The 18,200-nt window shown below is 42.0% G+C and overlaps 1 protein-coding gene across 1 annotated transcript in view; it reads right to left on the reverse strand.

Annotated features, from left to right (window-relative positions):
- Positions 1-12,854: 12,854 nt before the first annotated feature.
- mctp2a (multiple C2 domains, transmembrane 2a) overlaps positions 12,855-18,200 on the reverse strand; it is a 31,366-nt gene continuing 26,020 nt past the window's right edge. The window contains exons 19-22 of the mRNA XM_054619482.1: positions 17,318-17,427; positions 17,097-17,206; positions 15,773-15,870; positions 12,855-13,604 (exon numbers count right to left, since the gene is read on the reverse strand). Of these exons, the coding sequence (XP_054475457.1) occupies positions 13,545-13,604; positions 15,773-15,870; positions 17,097-17,206; positions 17,318-17,427 (378 nt within the window). The 3' untranslated portion in view covers positions 12,855-13,544. The remainder of the gene's footprint in view (positions 13,605-15,772; positions 15,871-17,096; positions 17,207-17,317; positions 17,428-18,200) is intronic.

Raw genomic sequence — 18,200 nt, forward strand, 5'->3', positions numbered from 1 at the left:
ACAGTTAAAGTTACAATTGGACCATAAAGCGTTTTTTCCCCAACAGACTGTAAAGAAATGGATGGGAGGCAGCTGAGAAATGAACATGTGAGTATCTGTTTCTGTCTAATTAAATCCGCAGAACAGCCTCAAGCCTTCCTCTGCCAAGACTGGATTCAGACAACTTGCAGATACTGCGGCCGCCTTCTGTGGTAGCACACTGCCACCTATTGTTCAAGGTCCTCATGTCTTGCTCTGAAACCTTTGTCTGCCTTCTCTCTTGATTGCTGAAAAGACAGGTTAGCTGGTAACAGATAACTGATGATGGTGACATCAGTCATCTGCTGGGATAAAACACTCTTTTAAGATCACATATCTCTTTTGAAGGCTTCTTTATTACTATTTGTACAACACGTAGGCTACCTCTAATGGCACAAATCATCTGAGCAGGAGAGTAATGTAACCCCAGCTCTTATGTGTTATCATTGTGAAATGTGTTTTCTTAGTGTGGGATTCTGCAAAGGCCCATTTGTTGTTGTTGCTCTTGAGAACAAAGCAAAAGAAGAAGTGGCAGCTGGAGGAGCAATTTTTGTCCATCAAGGGCTATTGAGGGTTCAATTATTTATCTTGTGAAGTGTTCCAAGGATGTGGTCAGCTCATCAGGGTTATAATGCATGTAGTGAGAGGACATGTGCATGGAGCACAGGGAGGAGGATGTTGTTGTAGTCTGAGAAAAGTCAGCTAAAGCTTGTTTCCAGATACTAGCACTCCCACGCTCTCTGCAGCTGATGAGGAAGTCTTTAGAAACGGACATTGTTCATATATCTGCTGGTGAGGAGGACAAAATTGTGAATGCTCAACACCCAACTGCTTAAACTGACAATAACAAGCAGAGTCGTGGGAGAACAAGTTCATTCCTCTTTTGAAAATATTTATTTGTTGCAAGTGCAAAAAGTGAAACTCAAGGGCAAGCCTGCTGACCACTCACACGTTGCTTACTGACAGTTTGTCCTTCAGTAAAATTCAGTGGGAGTCTTAATGGCATTACACAGTTCACAAAGCGTAAGGAGCGGATGTTTGAATGAAAGAGAATTACCAAAATTAAGGTAAATAACAAAATTAAAGTAAATAAGAAAATACAGATATATATTTTTAATTATTAGATTTGAAATTGATTTTATGGCTAAATAGACTGAAACAGTGATGGTGTTCGAAATTGTTTATTGTATCTTGTATATGGTTAAACTAGATCTTCATATCATCCTACCAGACAATGTCTTACAAAGTTTATTTATTTATATACATTTTTAACCCAACTTAGGGAGTTTTTCCTTTTCTGAATTGATTGTTAAGTCTTTTGAGGCAAATTTGTTATTTGAGGCTATATAAATAATACTGGCTTGCATATGTAAACATTAATGGACATACTGTAGCATAACGTCATGCACTGTATTGACCGCCCTGTAGCCCTGTAGTGTGGTAACAAGTACAAAGTAAACTAGAAAACTGTAAATGGTTTGGTCCTTTTTTTTTAATAATTTTGAAAATGTACACTCTACATAGTTTATAGCTGATTTCTAAATGAGCAGCACAAGAGGAAATTCCCTCCAGCATTCCCCAGAGACCATCTTCCTTCCAAACTACGTGACCAAAATGTTTAAAACCAACCAACAAATGCTTCAATTCAGAGACATACTTGATCTGACCCGCCGGACCAAAAACGAATATATCTCTATCCTTCGGTTCCAAAGACTGTCTGCCAAATATTCATTCAAACATTGGTTGAGTGGCAAAGGAAATGCTGAACTCATCACAGGAGAATTTATCATCTATGCTTAAAGCCAGGGACCCTTTGGCCATAATTTTTCAAGCAAAGATACATAACAACAGTTAATGGAGAAAGGTTGGCAGGGGGAAACAGAAAATGCATTATGTCCATAAAGAACGTCAAAGTCCTGTATGACATCATTGACTGTTTTTGGTCTATCTGTAGCAATAACTAAAGAATGGCATAACAAGTACAGCATATATCATGATCATGATGATTTATATTGTTTCTATATGCGACCAATTCTGTGGGGCTTATGTCCATTTATGGGGGGAATGCCGCAACTATACTACACCTCTATCTTTCACAAAGAGACCTTCTCTCTGAGTTCTGATTTAACAAATGGTCTCTCACAAAGCTTACATTCTACCAACATTTCATATGAAAAGAAGTTCTTATGTTCTTTGGCCAGGCTCATCGATGCACCAGACCTTCTGGCCATTCACATCAAGGAAAGACAAAGGCAGCTTCAACCCATTGAGCCCATCCCCACCTGCTATATTCTTTTTCAACATATCTGAACTTGCATAAATACTTAAAGTGTACAAATCTGACGTTACCACAATGCATTTGAAGAAAGACATAGTAGAAGTGAGATCCAGTGAAATTCAAGCGACTGTTAAAACAGCACCTGAGGCAAAATCCATCATTGGTTTATCCTCCTAAAATAAATATATCGCTTTCAGAATTCCTGCTAATGTCCATCCATTTCTCCCAGTCAAATGGACTCTGGAGAAGTGACTGATTTTACACTGAACTCAATAATCCAAAGCCTGTGCAGCGTAAGTCCTGGAGCTCGACTGTGCGTATGTTAACACCATTAAATCACCTCAAATGTCTACATGATTCAATCTTTTTCACAGTGGACGACAACTGAATTGAATTTCCCCAAAGTGGCTGTCCATTTCCTGTCTATGTGTGACGAGTGGCTATGGTTGCTGGGGAATTCAGAAACACTCTCCCATTCCCTTAACTTCCATATCACATTTAGCGCAAAAGCAAGAGGCTGGCCATTTTTCAAAAATAAAATGTAAAAAACACATTACAAGAGAATCGAACAAAATGTATGAGTTAAACATATCCTGATTTTCCGATGTTTTCCTTTCTTTTATGAAACATTTATTCATTTTTAACAGTGAGTAAATATTCTGGATGGATTAAGATTCTTTTTTATTTGTGCAAGGATATATTTTCTATGTCTCAACAGTGGACCATATTAAGTGCCTAAATTCTGGCATTGCAGCCAGATGAGGCCCTGGCCTTGTAGAAGCCTGTCAGTGGGACTCTATAGCACAGCGGCTCTTAGTGGCCGTGACTCCATGACCTGCTTTCCCGCTTCGTTGTGAATAGCTGCTGGCACCTCTCTCCAGCCTGTCTACTAGATGAGGAGCAAGTTTAAAGAGATACAGTGTTTTGTCTTCACAACCATTACTTTTTTGCCTTGATTATGTTATTAAACTATATGCTTTGTCTGAGCGGTTCTGCACAGTTTGACAATGCCCTCCAGGTTAGGTATGAGAATAACAAAAAAGGAGTCCCCTTCTGTGTTCCTCAAAGAATCTTTTTGCAGTTGTAGTACTCTCCATGCAAAATGCTCAGCAGGAATTAAGAAATGTTGTTTATTTGGTGTGTCCCCCTTAACAACCATTGTAGTGGGCAAACAAACCAAAAATAGAATTGTACTACTATATGACATCCATATTCCCAGTAGCTTTTATCAAAAGTCAGAGACGTTGTTGCACTGTTTTTATTTCAGAGTAATAATTGCGCTTCTGAAGTATTCTGAAGAGCTCTAATCAATTGTAAGATAAAACCTTCCACCATGTGTGCCGCCGCAGACGGGCTGAGACGGAAGATGTACTCGTAGGCTGGGGAGCACTGATTCCCTCAGACAGACTGGGCCTGTTTGCTACCTGCTTAATCCCCAGCATTTTAAAACTGTGTTTGGAATAAACGGACTAAAGGGAATAGAGCACCTAAGAGCTCAAGAAATGGAGAGCTCTGCCGGCTTGATTGGCAGGTCTTGTCAGTAAGTCTCTTCCAGTAAGAGGCACCTGCCTCAGCCCTAGTGGGATCCCCGCTCCAAAGTGAAGCGCAAAGGCATTGTCTTAATTATCCCCCTCTCCAACCCACTCTCATCCCCCCACCACCACCACCACATCTCAAGAAGAAGAAGAGGAAGAAAAAAAACACAATTAACGGTAAGCGTTTAGGGGAGAGAGATTATTTACTGGGGCCCATCCAGTGGAGACAGACGCTCAGTGGTCCTGAGAGACAAGCATGTCCATCAGCTTGGGGAAGCCAAGCAATCCAATTAAAGTAGAGATCTTTCAGGCGGTCAGTACTAACCAGTAGTGTTCATCATCCAATGATATTTTTTCATTTTTTCAATCCTTTTGAGTCTTTTAAGGGTAACACTGTAAAATATGCAACATGATCAGTTGTTTGTATCAAGAGTACCTTAAAAATGGTCCAGTCCACTTTGATAACACTTGTTAATTATTTCATACATTAGTTGGTATAGAAGAATAGCTGTGTTGATGTTACAGTATGCATGTGGCCTAACACACTGGAGTCCAAACCAGTCGTTAGTCAACATGGAAGACTGACCACTTCGCGATGAACAAGGGGATTCTTACTAAGACAACAGAAGAGATGCAAGAATGTGACAGTAGTAAGATTCCAGTACTTAGTATAGTATGCAGACTTCACTACAGACCCTCCAGGCTGGGCACAAAAAAAAGGATTGCTGTAATTCAAAGAAGAGGACTTTACTTTGAGAAAGGCAAACCAAATGAGAGCCTGGGCCTTGGGTCCCCGGGTCAGCTAGCAGGTGGGAATGAGATGAAGCAGAGCAGGGGGGGAAAAAGAAACAGGATGGCAGAGTGGGGACGTCACATCTGGGCTGAATTAGGAAAGTAATACGGCGGGCCCAGAAAAAGTGTTTGAGGATCTGGGAGGCAGATCTCCTTTCCTTAGGAACAGCAGGTTAGGATGTCAGCAGGGAGTCCAGATGAGAATGATTAGAGCTGGCCTTTGAGGAGCAGGTGCCTCTTCCACCTCTGCTGCTTATAGCACTGAATGGGCCATCATTAATCTTACATTGTCATAAGGCATTTAAGCAGATGATACTTTATGAGCTTGTCAAATTCCCCCCCTTGTATGTGGTTTGTTTCAAACCAAGAATTTTCATGCATATGGGCCATTACGGAGCAGCGCTTCATTGCGGTCAACAAGCCTTGAAGTTGAAACTGGAATCAGCCGGTGATGGAAGAAAAAAGAAATCGGGGGCCTCTTAATCACTGTAAGTGGATTACCTCACCTTTACATTACATCATGGGAGGAATTTGCGAACACGTTATTTGACAATATCACAAAATAAAGTCATGTGGGCCGCAAATTTAACATCGCCTGACCATTTGCTGCTAGCTATTAAACTGAAGATACAGCCACTGACGAAATCCTGTAAGAAGCCAAGAGTAACAACAGTGTCTTCTCAATAGTCTGGTAATCTCCCCTATGGCTCTATCATACTCACTGTCTCTCTCTGCTCCCCCAACCCGCCTGCTCTGTATAGCAGGGATGGACACGTTTGAGAATTGATTCAGCGCTACATTAAGTAATCTAGTAATCACTTACACCAACTGTTTTTTTGGGGAGAAACAGAAGCATATTAAACAGGCGTTAATGTCACAATGAGGAGAAGGGAACGGTTTGGTTGCGATGTGAGAGCTATCTGACTTGGACAGCCCACGTTGGGGTTTCGCTCTCAGTTACCTCCTCGAGCGGCACAACCAAGTGGAAGATCTCCTTTTTCACGCCACCATTTCCACCCCATTTCTTTGGATTTCATTGTTATCCCTATCTCCAAAACAATTCAGTCAGTCATGAGACCCAAAAGAGCGAAGAATGCATCTGCTCGCGGGCGAGTGGGAAGAGCAGCTGTGGACACAGACCACTGCATGAGAACTACAGTGTAGGTGTTTGTCAACATAAAAGGCTCTAGACAGACAGAGATGCTCTTTTACAATTTTAGATCCGCAGTGGAGCACTCTTTTGTTATTTATTCCACCGCATGATTGTATGCATTTCCAGCACATTCAGCTCCACTTAAGCATTGTTATATTGCTACAAGTAGTGATGTAGGGGAATAGATTATTGGGTTTGACGAGTTCTCCATGAAATATTTTTTGTTCATTTTTCAAAAAGGGATTTTAAAAACACACCTTTCTGTATTGTCTATGAAAGCTGGAGTGCTTTAATAAGAATTGTATGGTCTGTAGCTGTGAGCTATCTTAAACCTTAAACCTTGGACAAAGACAAGGAGATGGAAAAGAAATCTGAGCCAAAGGCAGTCTGGTTTGAACAGCTTTATAGACTTGCCTCGAGTGCGTTGTGCTGATTTTGGGGTGCAAAAGAAGGAAAATGGTTATTCTCACCTGACAATGGTCTTCGCTTAAAACAAAAAGAGGGTTGTGTTTTTGTAGAATGCTTGGAGTAAAAGAGATTTGAGACGGTTGTTTTCATTCTGTGAGAAACAAAGTGCCGTTTGAGGAGACTGAATATCAACTATTAAATGTTACAAGGTTAAACATTTTTTTGCATGATTTACATACATGAATAAAGCCAACATAAAAAAGCTAGATATGTACACTGAAATAATACATTTAAAATGTGGATATCTGCAAAACAATGGAGACAACTGTATACCACATTACTCTATAAAGTTGACCACACATATACATTTTTTTTTTGAGTCGATTTGGTTAAAAGGAGAAATAAACTTTATAAACTATACTCATCTGCTTCAGCTGCTCAAAACTTTGGCAGAATAGAGTGAAGTGCAGTATCATCCTCTCGCCTAGGTTTAGGATGTAGGTGTGGGTGGCTGAAGACCAGTAATGACTTACAAATAATAAGTAGAGGAATGAACAAATCAATAAATCAGTAGATCTCTGGATATTTGTGAGGCAACCTTATTTCTTCATTTATCTGGCTGTTTTATTTGTTTTCAGCTCTCCAAGGCAGAAGCAGGAATCCCAAATTATCCAGGGGGTTAGGGGGCGCAGTGCCCCTGAGCCCCGAGCCCCATAGCGGAGGTAACGTATTCAATGGCCTGGGGCGAGTGGAGGAGAAGAGCGGCCCCGCTGCATACTGATGGCAGGGAGAGAAGCCAGTAATTGGAGCTGCAGAGGAGAGGGGAGAGGAGGGCAAGCACTGGGAGATGATGGCTTTGTTTTCTCTCTTCCTGTCTGTGCTGCTCAAACTCCTCCCCCCCCAGACCTCTCTCTCTCCCTCACACTCAGTAAGTAGAGATATGGAGAAATTGAATGGAGATACTTGCTAATTGGTCTCTTGCTGCTTGCTTAAAGGACCATAGACATTTCTTTTTCATTTGCCTATTGAAACTAATAAACTGTCTGTCTGTGTTTGTGTGTGTGAGTGTGTGCGTGTAGTAATTCAAGGATTACATGAAGCGCTGTGTACTTCTAATGGAGAAAAGAAGAAGGTGTGAAGGACTGCTATGACAGTGGTTTTAAGAACAGTTGTTATTGTTATCGAGGCTGAAAAAGAAGCTGCTTGCTAAAATGAGCATGTCCTTTAAAAGAGAGTATTTATAATACCATATCAAAGCTTGACTAGATCATTTACTGCTTTACTTCTCTCTCTCTTGTTGTATAACATATGCATTACGTCCACGGAAGCCAATATAAACCCAGCGCTGCCTGATATGATGTAAATTGGTAAATACTATTTTAATCAGAGCACATCGAAGTTAATTAAGAAAATTACTTTGACAAACGGTTTGAAGCCGGTGTAAGAGCTCACGCCAACATTGCAATCAGGCTCATTCCTTATGGTGGAACTCCCCCGTGTGGGTAAGGAACGCTGAATAGGCTGTTACATACATTGCAGAGCATCACTATCAAATCAGCCAGGAGAAAGTGGCGTGGAAGTGAATTTGTAGCCTAAATACTTCCAGAGCTTTGTACGTTAGCCCCGGCGTCCTCCGTTGACACAGTTAAATGGTATGAAATATACTGGCAAATGGCATGAAAGAAAGAGCGAGGTTGTGGTGGCATGTTTGAGTCACCGCTGCTGGCCAGTCTGCCCTTCACAGGTTGAAGCCCACGGGTCACTCAAAGGACATAAGCAAGTGCAGCTTTCATTTCCTGTCAAAGAGGAGCAGCGAGATGGTTTTCTGAGGCTTCAGTCGCAGGCTAATTGGGCCCCGGTGGGTGACACTGCAGCAGCATAAATAAAACAAACACAGTTGTGGTGTTTCTGCGACTGGACTCTTTAAACCTCCATCACAGAGCAAGCGGTTCCGATGAAACACCCAGCCTAATTACTCTGGTACGGGGCTGTTATCTGTTCTGCCTCGCTGTAATTGATCCTCTTTTTTTCTGCATGCATTTATGTTTTTAATCAGAAATGAGAGCAAGTGTTGCCTGGGAGCTTGAAGACCTTGTAGGAGCCGATAATTAGCCGCTCTGGTTAATGGGCCTAACTGTGCTCGTGTGCTACATGACTCTCTTGTGTCATAATGTGGCAGAGCTTGGAGGAGACGGTGCTCAGGGGTGAAACACATGTGATTAGTCTCCTCACTTCACCACAGCCCTCTTCACACCTTCGCCTTGCAGTCAGCACCACAAACCTCTGGTGTAGAAAATGACATATCCTAAACCGCACTCACTAATCAGATCAGTTCTTTGTGAACCTCTGACTGATCCATGACCAGTGTTAAGGTTTAATCGCTTTCTTTTTCCTTCTTTTTCATTCTCTTGAAAGGAGCATAGATGCTGGAACACACAAGTAGTGTCAATGTGTTTTCCAAGTATGAGGAGTAATACTTCAAGTGTACTAGATGAAAGAAATGTGGCCTCTTTATGTGCTGCATTTGTCTGTTTGTATAGCGGCATTTATGTTAATTTGGATAAATATACAACTTGCCCTTGGCCGTGAATTATAATAATAATACACTTAAGAGTCTCTTGGTTCTTTTAAATTCACATTGGATCAAAATACCCCGATTGTCATGTTATGCATTCTTCATTCTGCTGGCTTTGCTGGAGATTTCACTTTGTTATTCAGCCAGTGGCTCATTCCTTGGGAGCATATATCCATATTCATTCAGAACCTATAGAATGTGTCAAATAGAGGTGTCCTAATTGTGTCCTTGATGAAAGGCTATTAATATTGAACACTTTCACATTCACCCATGTGCCAGCAAGGAGGAAATGTGTTTTCCCCTCCTTTCAGCGAGACAAAAAGCAGATCTGTTCATATCTCTAATGATACCTGATTCCCCAGGGGTTAGTGGCGAGACTAGCTGTGGCTTTAGCAGATTCATCAAACAAAATACGGTGCTCTTTCCTCAGGAGGCTGAGAGTCACATTGCGTTATATCACTGTTAATTAGAATGAAATATGCAGTTCAATTATTCTTTGTATTGTTTCCTGACACAAGTGCTTGTGCTAACTATAGAGCACTGATGTAAAACCAAATGTTAGAAAGCTTAACACTTTATTTCTTCTCCTGTTTTTTGTTTTTTTTCAAAGCCTCAGAGCAGTTTTGTTCTCCAACTATTTTTCAACATAACAAGGTAAGCAGTGGCTATAAAAAAAAAGAAAAGCATTTAATAGTTTGAAGGTTCTTGTAGTTCTCATAAGCAGTACTGTCATGTTTGGCTGGGTGGCCGGGTGTCTGTTCCCATGTGACATTGTTTTTCAGGCAGGCAGTAGCTGTCCTGTGGCCGGTGTCAGTACCCAACAACCTCTGATCCAGGAACAGAAACTGTCAGGCCTGCACCTGTAACACTGAGACCTTCTGCCCCCCCGCGTCCACAACGCAGGGTTGTGCTCAGACATGCTTTGCATCTCGCAGGCACTCATTGGCCCAAGCAATACTCACGAGACTGGCCATGATCCCAGCTGTTGTCTTCATTTTAATGCACTCTGAATAATATTAAAGCAGAATCAGTTGAATTTATTAATGCAGCTTGGCCCTTAGAGAGATGCTTTTAAAGGCCAATGATTTAATTTCAGCTCTTAAAGGCCATCTTCTATTCTTGATGCTATAAAGAATTATGGCTTTTGCCATGTCTTAACACCAGTGTGTACTGTGGGCCACGGAATGAATTATTAGTAAACGGGAGCGACTGAAAACAGCTGCTATTAGCAACCATTTTTCTCTCTGTTGTTATCTCAATCATATTCCCACCCGTATTCCCAGAGACAACATCAATCCTGGTTACCATGATTTATACATTCTATCATCGGGAGAGACTAAAGCAATGTGCCGAATGGTTAAGTTACAATCTGGAACAAACAGCAAATGCAGGCAACCGCATCATTTTAAAAGCTCCCCATGCAGCCTCCTCAGGTAGACGTGCTCATATAGGCAGAACAATCTAACTGTAGCGGACTCAGTCTGTTCTGTCATTGGGACTGTGTTTCCACTGAGTTGATGCCCTGGCAGATTCTGCCTCTTTATTGGTGTCAGCGTTGTGTCTGGAGGCGGACCGTAACCTCTGCAACCTTTAATTTGGGCCAGTTGGGACTTGGAGCGCAGCCACTGATCTCCATGACCCGCTTCTCAGGTGGTACCAGCAGACCAAATAACACATGCATAAGAGCTTTAACACATGTAAGTCGGCTATGAGTCGTGCTTTTCTTACTTTGTCCTACTGTGCACATTATGTCTCTCAGAGAGGAGGTCAGAGAACCTTAACAGCATTGCACATGTAACAATTACTAAGGAGGTGCTGAGAATAGTGGCTTATTCAAATGAGGAGTTTTTTCTTTTTTTTTTTTGCTATGCATCTCCTTGTAAAGCAACGCAGAACTGCGACAGAGAGAAAGGGTGCAGTGTTCTCTCTCGCTGCACTTGGTAGTTTGACGCCCGCTCCGGGGCTGAACATCAGAGGAGCGGCTGCTGAAAAAACAGGTTGTATGGGTCCTTGCACACAGCCAGCCTGTGGTGCTGCCTGAAGGACTGCCATGGAAACAAGGAGTGTGACAGGCTCTGGGGGGATCCGCCACAGCTGCAGGCACTTCCTTTTTTGACAGCCTGATGAAGACATCACTGCCACACCATGCACAACAACAACAACTAGTCGGGGGAAAAAAAATGTGATCAGACAATGTTAACTGCTGTGTGGCTCAAATGTTCATTAGCAAGCTTGTAGAACATCCAGGGATTTTCCCCACTGCATACAGGAACCATATTGCACAGTGACTTCCTCTGCATCAGATTCCCAGGAGGAAATACATTGACAAATAATTCCTTAAATATGATTACACGTCTTTGAAGGGGAGCTTATGTGTGTGCACACCATATGTGTGTATGAGTAGGTAGCATGAGTGTGCATTGGTGCATGCGGAGCCGAATCAACAATTGTTGTAACCCTGTCAGGCTCTTCTGTATGATCCATTGAATATGAATGATACAGGGAACATCCAAGTCCATGACCTCAGTGCCACAGATCCAAAGACTTGACAGCTTGGAGGCAGGAAACCATACTCCCATACGACCTCTCGTAATGTCACTGGCAGCATTTGCCTCAATGATATATCTGTCACATCTGACACACTATTATTTCAACCTAAAAAAAACACTTTTCATTAAAGTCGGTTTCTTTTTAAGTTAAATTTGGCTCAATGTGACCAGTAACTTTCGGGTTCTTCTTTTTACGGGTTCTGTCAGAGATTTAGATGTCCCGATGCTGCAATTTGAATGTTTGTAGAAATGTCGATTCGAAGTACCCTGGGAATATTGCTTAATTGGTTTCACCTCTTGGGGACACTTCACCGGGTCTTCCCAGTGATCTCCTTGTACACTCCACACCTCCCTCCCCGGCCCTGCCCTCCTCCCAGCACAGCCAAAACCGGCCCCAATGGAGCCAAGAATGTAGGAGGGTTTCAGCCAGTGTGTGGGATTTAGCTCGTCAGAAGCTCAGGGTCACCTCCACACCCTCTCACTTTGAAATGGACCCCTGGTGGCAGATCCTGGGAGAGCCCAGTGATGTCTCTATCAGCCTGTCAAAAGAGATAGCCCGGGGCTCCACCAGGTCCCCCTGAGCCAATCAAACTCCTCACAAAGCACAGATGGATGCTCTTTCACCAGCGTGCTACTGCTGAGGAGAGGGGGGGGGGCACTCGGCCGCGACGCTCAGTCCCCCAATCAGTTGGAACAAACTCCCACTGGTGGGCTCCAAGCCTCAGTTCAGCCCAACTTCGGTTCTTACTACCAATACTTTAAAAGAGAGCTTGCCATTTTTCTTCTATCAGAGAGACAGAAAGATGGTGAATGAGGAAACTCCTATTAGCATGGTGATCCTCCTCTTATGTAGACTACTGCAGCTAATATAACAGTCAGGCATTCATGTGAGAATCAAAAATTGTCTCAAATGTTTTGGAAAAATCCACAATGACCAGAAGTGAATTTTTTTTTTTTTTTTTTTTTATGTAAACTAAATATGGATGAGATAATTGATAAATGATATACTACACCCTCTTCTTGGAAACAGTATTGCGGGGAGACAGATGGGAAAAAAAAAAGAATGTGTGTGTAACCATTAGATAGGCCAGGTGATTTTAGTGGAAATGTAAAGCACTAAGTGCTGGGGACGGAGAGAGTACTCTCTGTGAGATGAGCTCTTTCTCTCTCATCTGGACCCTGTTATTGTGAGAAGGCAACAAAGCAATGCATTAGGAAGCACACTGGAGCTACACAGCTTTGATGTGAGCTCGGTAACCAAGGCACAGCGGTGGCCGGTGTGTGAGCTCTGTTCCAATGGCTGTGTTGTGTAATCAGATGTGTTTACTGTGTATTCAAGTAAAGAAGTGGTGTAATCCATCCCCACTAGAGTGCAGTTATTGAAAAAACACGGGCAAAAAACAAGAGCTCAAACTGATTTTTTCCAAGATTCTTTACTCAGGATTCCTGAAAATTCTCCATTTGATGATGCAGACAAGATACTGAGTAAAAATAAAACTCTCATATTAATCAGTCTAGCATACAGTTACATAAAAAGTCAGCTGGAAATAAAACACATGCATTACATAAATATATATTTGTTGCTGTGATAAAAATAAGAAAGCTGAGAGCATTATATTATATACATTAAATCCTTAACACAAAAAGAAAAGCATTCAGTTCTCTGTCGTAATATGTTAAATGTGTGAGAAAACATATTATTTTGATTATAACTACAAAATCAGTTTGCGATATATATGACCTTTTCATCTTTAATTATGTTAACACATGAATGAAGAAAAACATTTCCATGGTTAGTTTTCCATAAATGGTTGAGGTTGTATTTACTTAAGGCACATTTCTTAGTTCCAAAGTAAAAAAACAAACAAATTAATGAATTAAGCAAAACAGTGGAGGTGTAAGGTAAGCCAAACCCAACGCTTTTCATTCTTTTTCTAAATTATATCCAAAGATGAAGGCTGAGCCTTGCAGAGCTCTCTTTTCTTTACCTCCAGGCTTGTGATTGACAGCGCCATGTGCTGCCCTTCTAGCTGCTGCAGTTCACAGCCTCTGTCAGGGGGGTGGCAAACACACAAGCCAGAGAGCGGCTGGCTGCCCCTCAGCAGCAGGGGGCAGAGTTAGGGTGGTATGGTGGGGGGCACATGGGTCATGGGCTCTGCTGGCACTGGAGCACTGTTGTCAGGTGGAATGCGTCGTAGCATATTCAAAAGGAGACCAGCCTTTCATCCAGCAAAGCTTACCTTTTCTTCCGCGTCTGGTTCTGGCTGGTGGGCGCTCTCAGCGCGCTGTGCTGCACCTGTAAAAACAAACAGGAGTTTGGTCAGAGGCAGGTAATCCGAGCTCAGTGGAGCGCACGGTAATGGCTCCCCTGAGGAGAGCTGGTGCAGGGGAAAGCGAGGCGGGCTCGCCTGTAATGAATCATTTTTTAAACACAGGAGCAGAGGGGATTAATCACAGGGAGGAAGGATTTGAAGAGTCAAGGGTTCCGTACCAGAGTACGCCCCCCCTCATTCCGCACCACAATCACAATATTAGAAACAGAAATCAACTGTTGGGATGACCTGCCAGGCCAGTGAGGGAGTTGCAAACTGCATAATCACTCACTGTTATGTCCCTTAAAGAAAAGTTTGTTCATGCCTGAGAATAGTTCTATATAAAGCGAGCGTTGTTTAAGTAACCGACATCAGTTGGCGTGTAACTTTCTTTGCGGCTTTACAGACCCTTGGTGTGACTTTGATTTCTTAAGAGAAAAACAGGACCTGAAATGTGACATTTGAACTTGCAACCCACTTTTTTTTTGTTGTTGCTAGTTAGATGTGTGGAATTAAGCTCAAGATAGATTCACTAATGTTTCCCTATTTCTTTTTCCAGAAATGCCCTGATGTTCAAATAGATTTACAAAATAAATGTATGTTGTAGAATCATCTTCTCTTTGACAGTAAAAAAATTGATTCAATTGTCCATTTTTTCCCCCAAAACTGCCACCATAATCTAAACAGGACTGATCATAGGGTAAACTGAAAAGGAGAAGGGCTGGAATTTGAAAACTTGCTTTTGAAGCACGCTAGCTGAGCTCAAACAATACGGTGAATCTGTTGAATAAAGGTAAGAACTATATGCTAATTAGCCGGTCGCCATTATTAGAATGGGAGATGGAATGTGGGAACAAAGTGACTGCCTCCTGCATCAGAACATGAAACTGTCCTCAGAACTGACAGATGCTTCTTATTTCAGGACAGACACAGTGTTGTCAGAAGTCCCCGTTTGAGGTAGACTTTGTAGATGTGCACAGGCACTAATTGCCAAGTCACATTTGCAAGAAAGACAGGAGTCAATTTTCAGCCTTTGTGGTGTTTTTGTGTCCACACCTATCTGAGGATTGAAGTTCTAAGTCAACAAAAACAAAATATGTGGTCTATTGTTTTGGGTCTCCTGTGTATATGATGTTAAGGTTATTTTTCACAGGACATAATGAAACGTACTTATGATGAATCTTAAGGGTGTTTTGTTTTTTATGATTGAAGCTATTTTCAAGATGTAGTTTCTCCTTTAAACCAGGCTAAAAAGTATTGTTTCCATGAGATTTGAAAGTGAGTCATTTTCAAAGCTCAAACATTGTATCCCAATGGGGAAGAAGACATACAAAGGATTCTGAATCAAAATGTATTCACCACCTTGTTTTGCCAACTCAGTCAGCCAAATCTCAAACAACACAGGCTCCCTCCAACATCACAGAGAAGTCAGCAACGGCTTGCTGCAGGAGGACATCAAGGGTGCAGCAGAGAAACAGACTGGGGTGAGAGTGTCTTTCCAGATCCAGACTGTCAGGATTTCTCGCTGAATTCAGTCTGGCGAGTTACCTGGGAGATGAAGGCGCTGTGTGGCACTTCATTTCCTGGCTGAGGAAAATTCTAAGTCGGGGAACGGCGAGCGCCCAGCACCACTTACAACAGCCTGACAGCTCTCCTCAGCTCTGTGATGTAAATGCAAATGACATATCAGCCATGGCTAATATGTAATCACATATGGCACCCAGCAAGACGACCGGGGCTCACGACTACATTAATTGACTCTACCACCCTGAAGTGACTGAGGCCACATCAGAGTTTCTGCGCTGACACAACAGTCAGCGACGTCAGGAGCCCTCTGCCAGCCCTCGGCCAATCACCAACTTTAATGTCACAGCGCTTCAATCAGGGGGACAAAATTGCTAATAACGGACGAGGCTGTGGCAATATGGCTGGGGACAGATCTGAATATCTCCTCACATAGGCATTACGGCGACTACACGGAGCTGCACTGAGGAATAATTGGGCCAGGGCTGCTTTAAAGGCGAGAGTCCATTAATAATCAAACAAAGCCAGAGGACATATTCCCGCAACACTTGGGAATACCGGTACAGCAAATAATGCAGACATCTTCAGGGAATTCCTTCCCTATCTGTATGTAAAATTGGAGCCTTACCTTTTGAACATCAGAAGGCACCCTCTTGAGGAAATCCAGTATTTCATTATTGTCAATAGTATATGGGTTGCGCAGCTTCTTGGTAAATTTGTTAACGCCTGTGAAAACAAGAACACATTAATAAATAAAGGTGTCACACCAACCAACATACTATACAGGGTAAACAAATTAATAATAAAAAGAGTTGTGTAAACCTATCCATGTTCTCTACAGTGTAGAGTTTCCACCGGTGTATTAGCAACTGCATTACATGATGCTGTTTCAATTGATCCCTTTTTGGACAAACTGAATTCAAGCCAGACCAATACCATGGAGACAAGTTAAAGCAATACATTCAAGCAATCAAAGCAGGTGAATAATGATAACTGTGATTTGAAAATAAGACACTGACATTTTATGAAAACTTTTCCTCACTTTTGTTTGCTTCAGCCTGATCATTTCTAGCATATCTATATTTACTTTGCACATGGCTGCATACCACAGAGGGAAAAGAAAAAACAATATCTCTGGGGTCCTGTAATGGGACCATTATATTCTCAGCTTGGTACTGCCTGTACCTCAACATGCAGACAAAGAACCTAAGGACTTAAATATGTGCAAGCAACTTGAAAGGCTTGCCTTGCAACCACAGAGATGGGGGTTAACTGGGGAGGCAGAGGAGTGTCTCAGACTGTGTGTTTTTGTTTGATATGATGGTTTTTTGGTATTGATTGTGTTGAAGGCAGTGTTGAAGTACAGTGGTTGTGGGCTTTCAGCTGGAGGAGGAGAGCCTGTTAAGGGCAGCATATCTCCCTGACCACTGAGATGACTGTCTATTTTGTATGACTACAGCAGATAATGAGAGGCTAGACCAGGAGCCTACAGACTGCCCAAGGACATCATGTATTATATACAGCCGGCTACTCTATCTCTGCTTTGTTTCCACACAAACCTTAGGCCTCGCCTCTGCTTGGCTCTGCTACATCAGCCCACACTAAGCGGAGCAAACCTCTGCAGCTGTCTGATCTCTGTGCATCTGCAGAGGTGTAGGCATGGCAGAGTTCTTAAATGATTGTACTTTATTAAATCATGGATTTGCAGTTAGGAAGATTGTATAAGAGTTTTGTTTTACAACAATGGTGTCGGTATTGATTTTTATACAATTTGTCAGTATGTTTTGGTTACAGTAATGAGGGATCTAAATAGTGGGAGTTGGTCAGCTTTAGTTATTTCCAGAATACAGTTTTAATTGCACAATTATTATTATTATTATCATCATTATTATTATTATTTATTCTTTAACAATTTTATGAATTACACTGTGTTTGTTAGATGTAGAACTTACCCCAGATCAGCACAATGTATCGCAGTGGGATAAAATACAACAGCGCAGTTGTCATGAACAGCATCAAGCAGGCCATGGATGACAAGAATGGGACGGACCAGTTGAATATGCTATAAAAGAATAATTGTGTCAGATTAATTAGAAGTTCTATTAAAAATATATAATTAATAAAAAAAGAAATAAAGATATCTTGTAGGATAAATATAAAATATTCAAATTACTTCTTGATACGCTCTCCGATGTTTGCGATTTCCTCCAAAATGTTCTGAACAGCCAGCACTACTTCCTGCACCATATGTATCTTATCCATCAAACCCTTTTTTCCGGATTCCTAAAAAGGAAACAAACAAAAAAAAAATGCACAGACACTGATGAGGTACACTGTATGTCAATTGTTGGGCAGGGTAGACAAAGAGCAGTTTATCTCTGCGGTGCTATTATGTGTGATTTATCTATTGAATGGCCATAATGAGCAAACACTGTACATCTTCAGACTATGCTTTAGAAGATGAGACAGACTCAGTGCTCTGAAGCGGTTATGTGGATGGCTGAGAGATTTCTGCTTTTGTCCGCCACACACAATAGAGCGGTTGCACAAGTGCAGCACAATCAAGACTCTCTGGTAGATGAAAAGTACACAAAATGGCCATCCGCAATCAGTCAGACTACACAACAAGAAGTGCAGGGGCCTCACAACGCAGGAAAGATTCCTTTCCAGCAGCCTGCACGGGACAAGTTTGAACATGTTTTTTTACAAATCAGAGCAGGCAAGACTTCCTAACTTATCCTAACACTGTCTCTGCGTGAGAAAAACACTTCACCCCGCTTAGAACACCAGTTGGATGTGTTCACTCTTTTCACTCGCATCATTCTTGTCTATTGTCTATGTGTCAAACTAACACTACACTAAAAGTCAGATTTGCTTTTGATGCAGTGATATAATAATGACTGAGCCTGGAAATGCAATAAATCTACATGTGAGGGGGGGTTGGAGGGATCTCAAAATAAAAAATAAATGTGATCCCATCAAGGCTAGAAATAACAATGAGTGTAAAGCCTTCCAGAGGCAGCGGAGTGACTAGAGATAACACAAGTAACACAAGC

Source organism: Anoplopoma fimbria, chromosome 19 (assembly GCF_027596085.1).
Source record: "Anoplopoma fimbria isolate UVic2021 breed Golden Eagle Sablefish chromosome 19, Afim_UVic_2022, whole genome shotgun sequence".
Taxonomy (NCBI): domain Eukaryota; kingdom Metazoa; phylum Chordata; class Actinopteri; order Perciformes; family Anoplopomatidae; genus Anoplopoma; species Anoplopoma fimbria.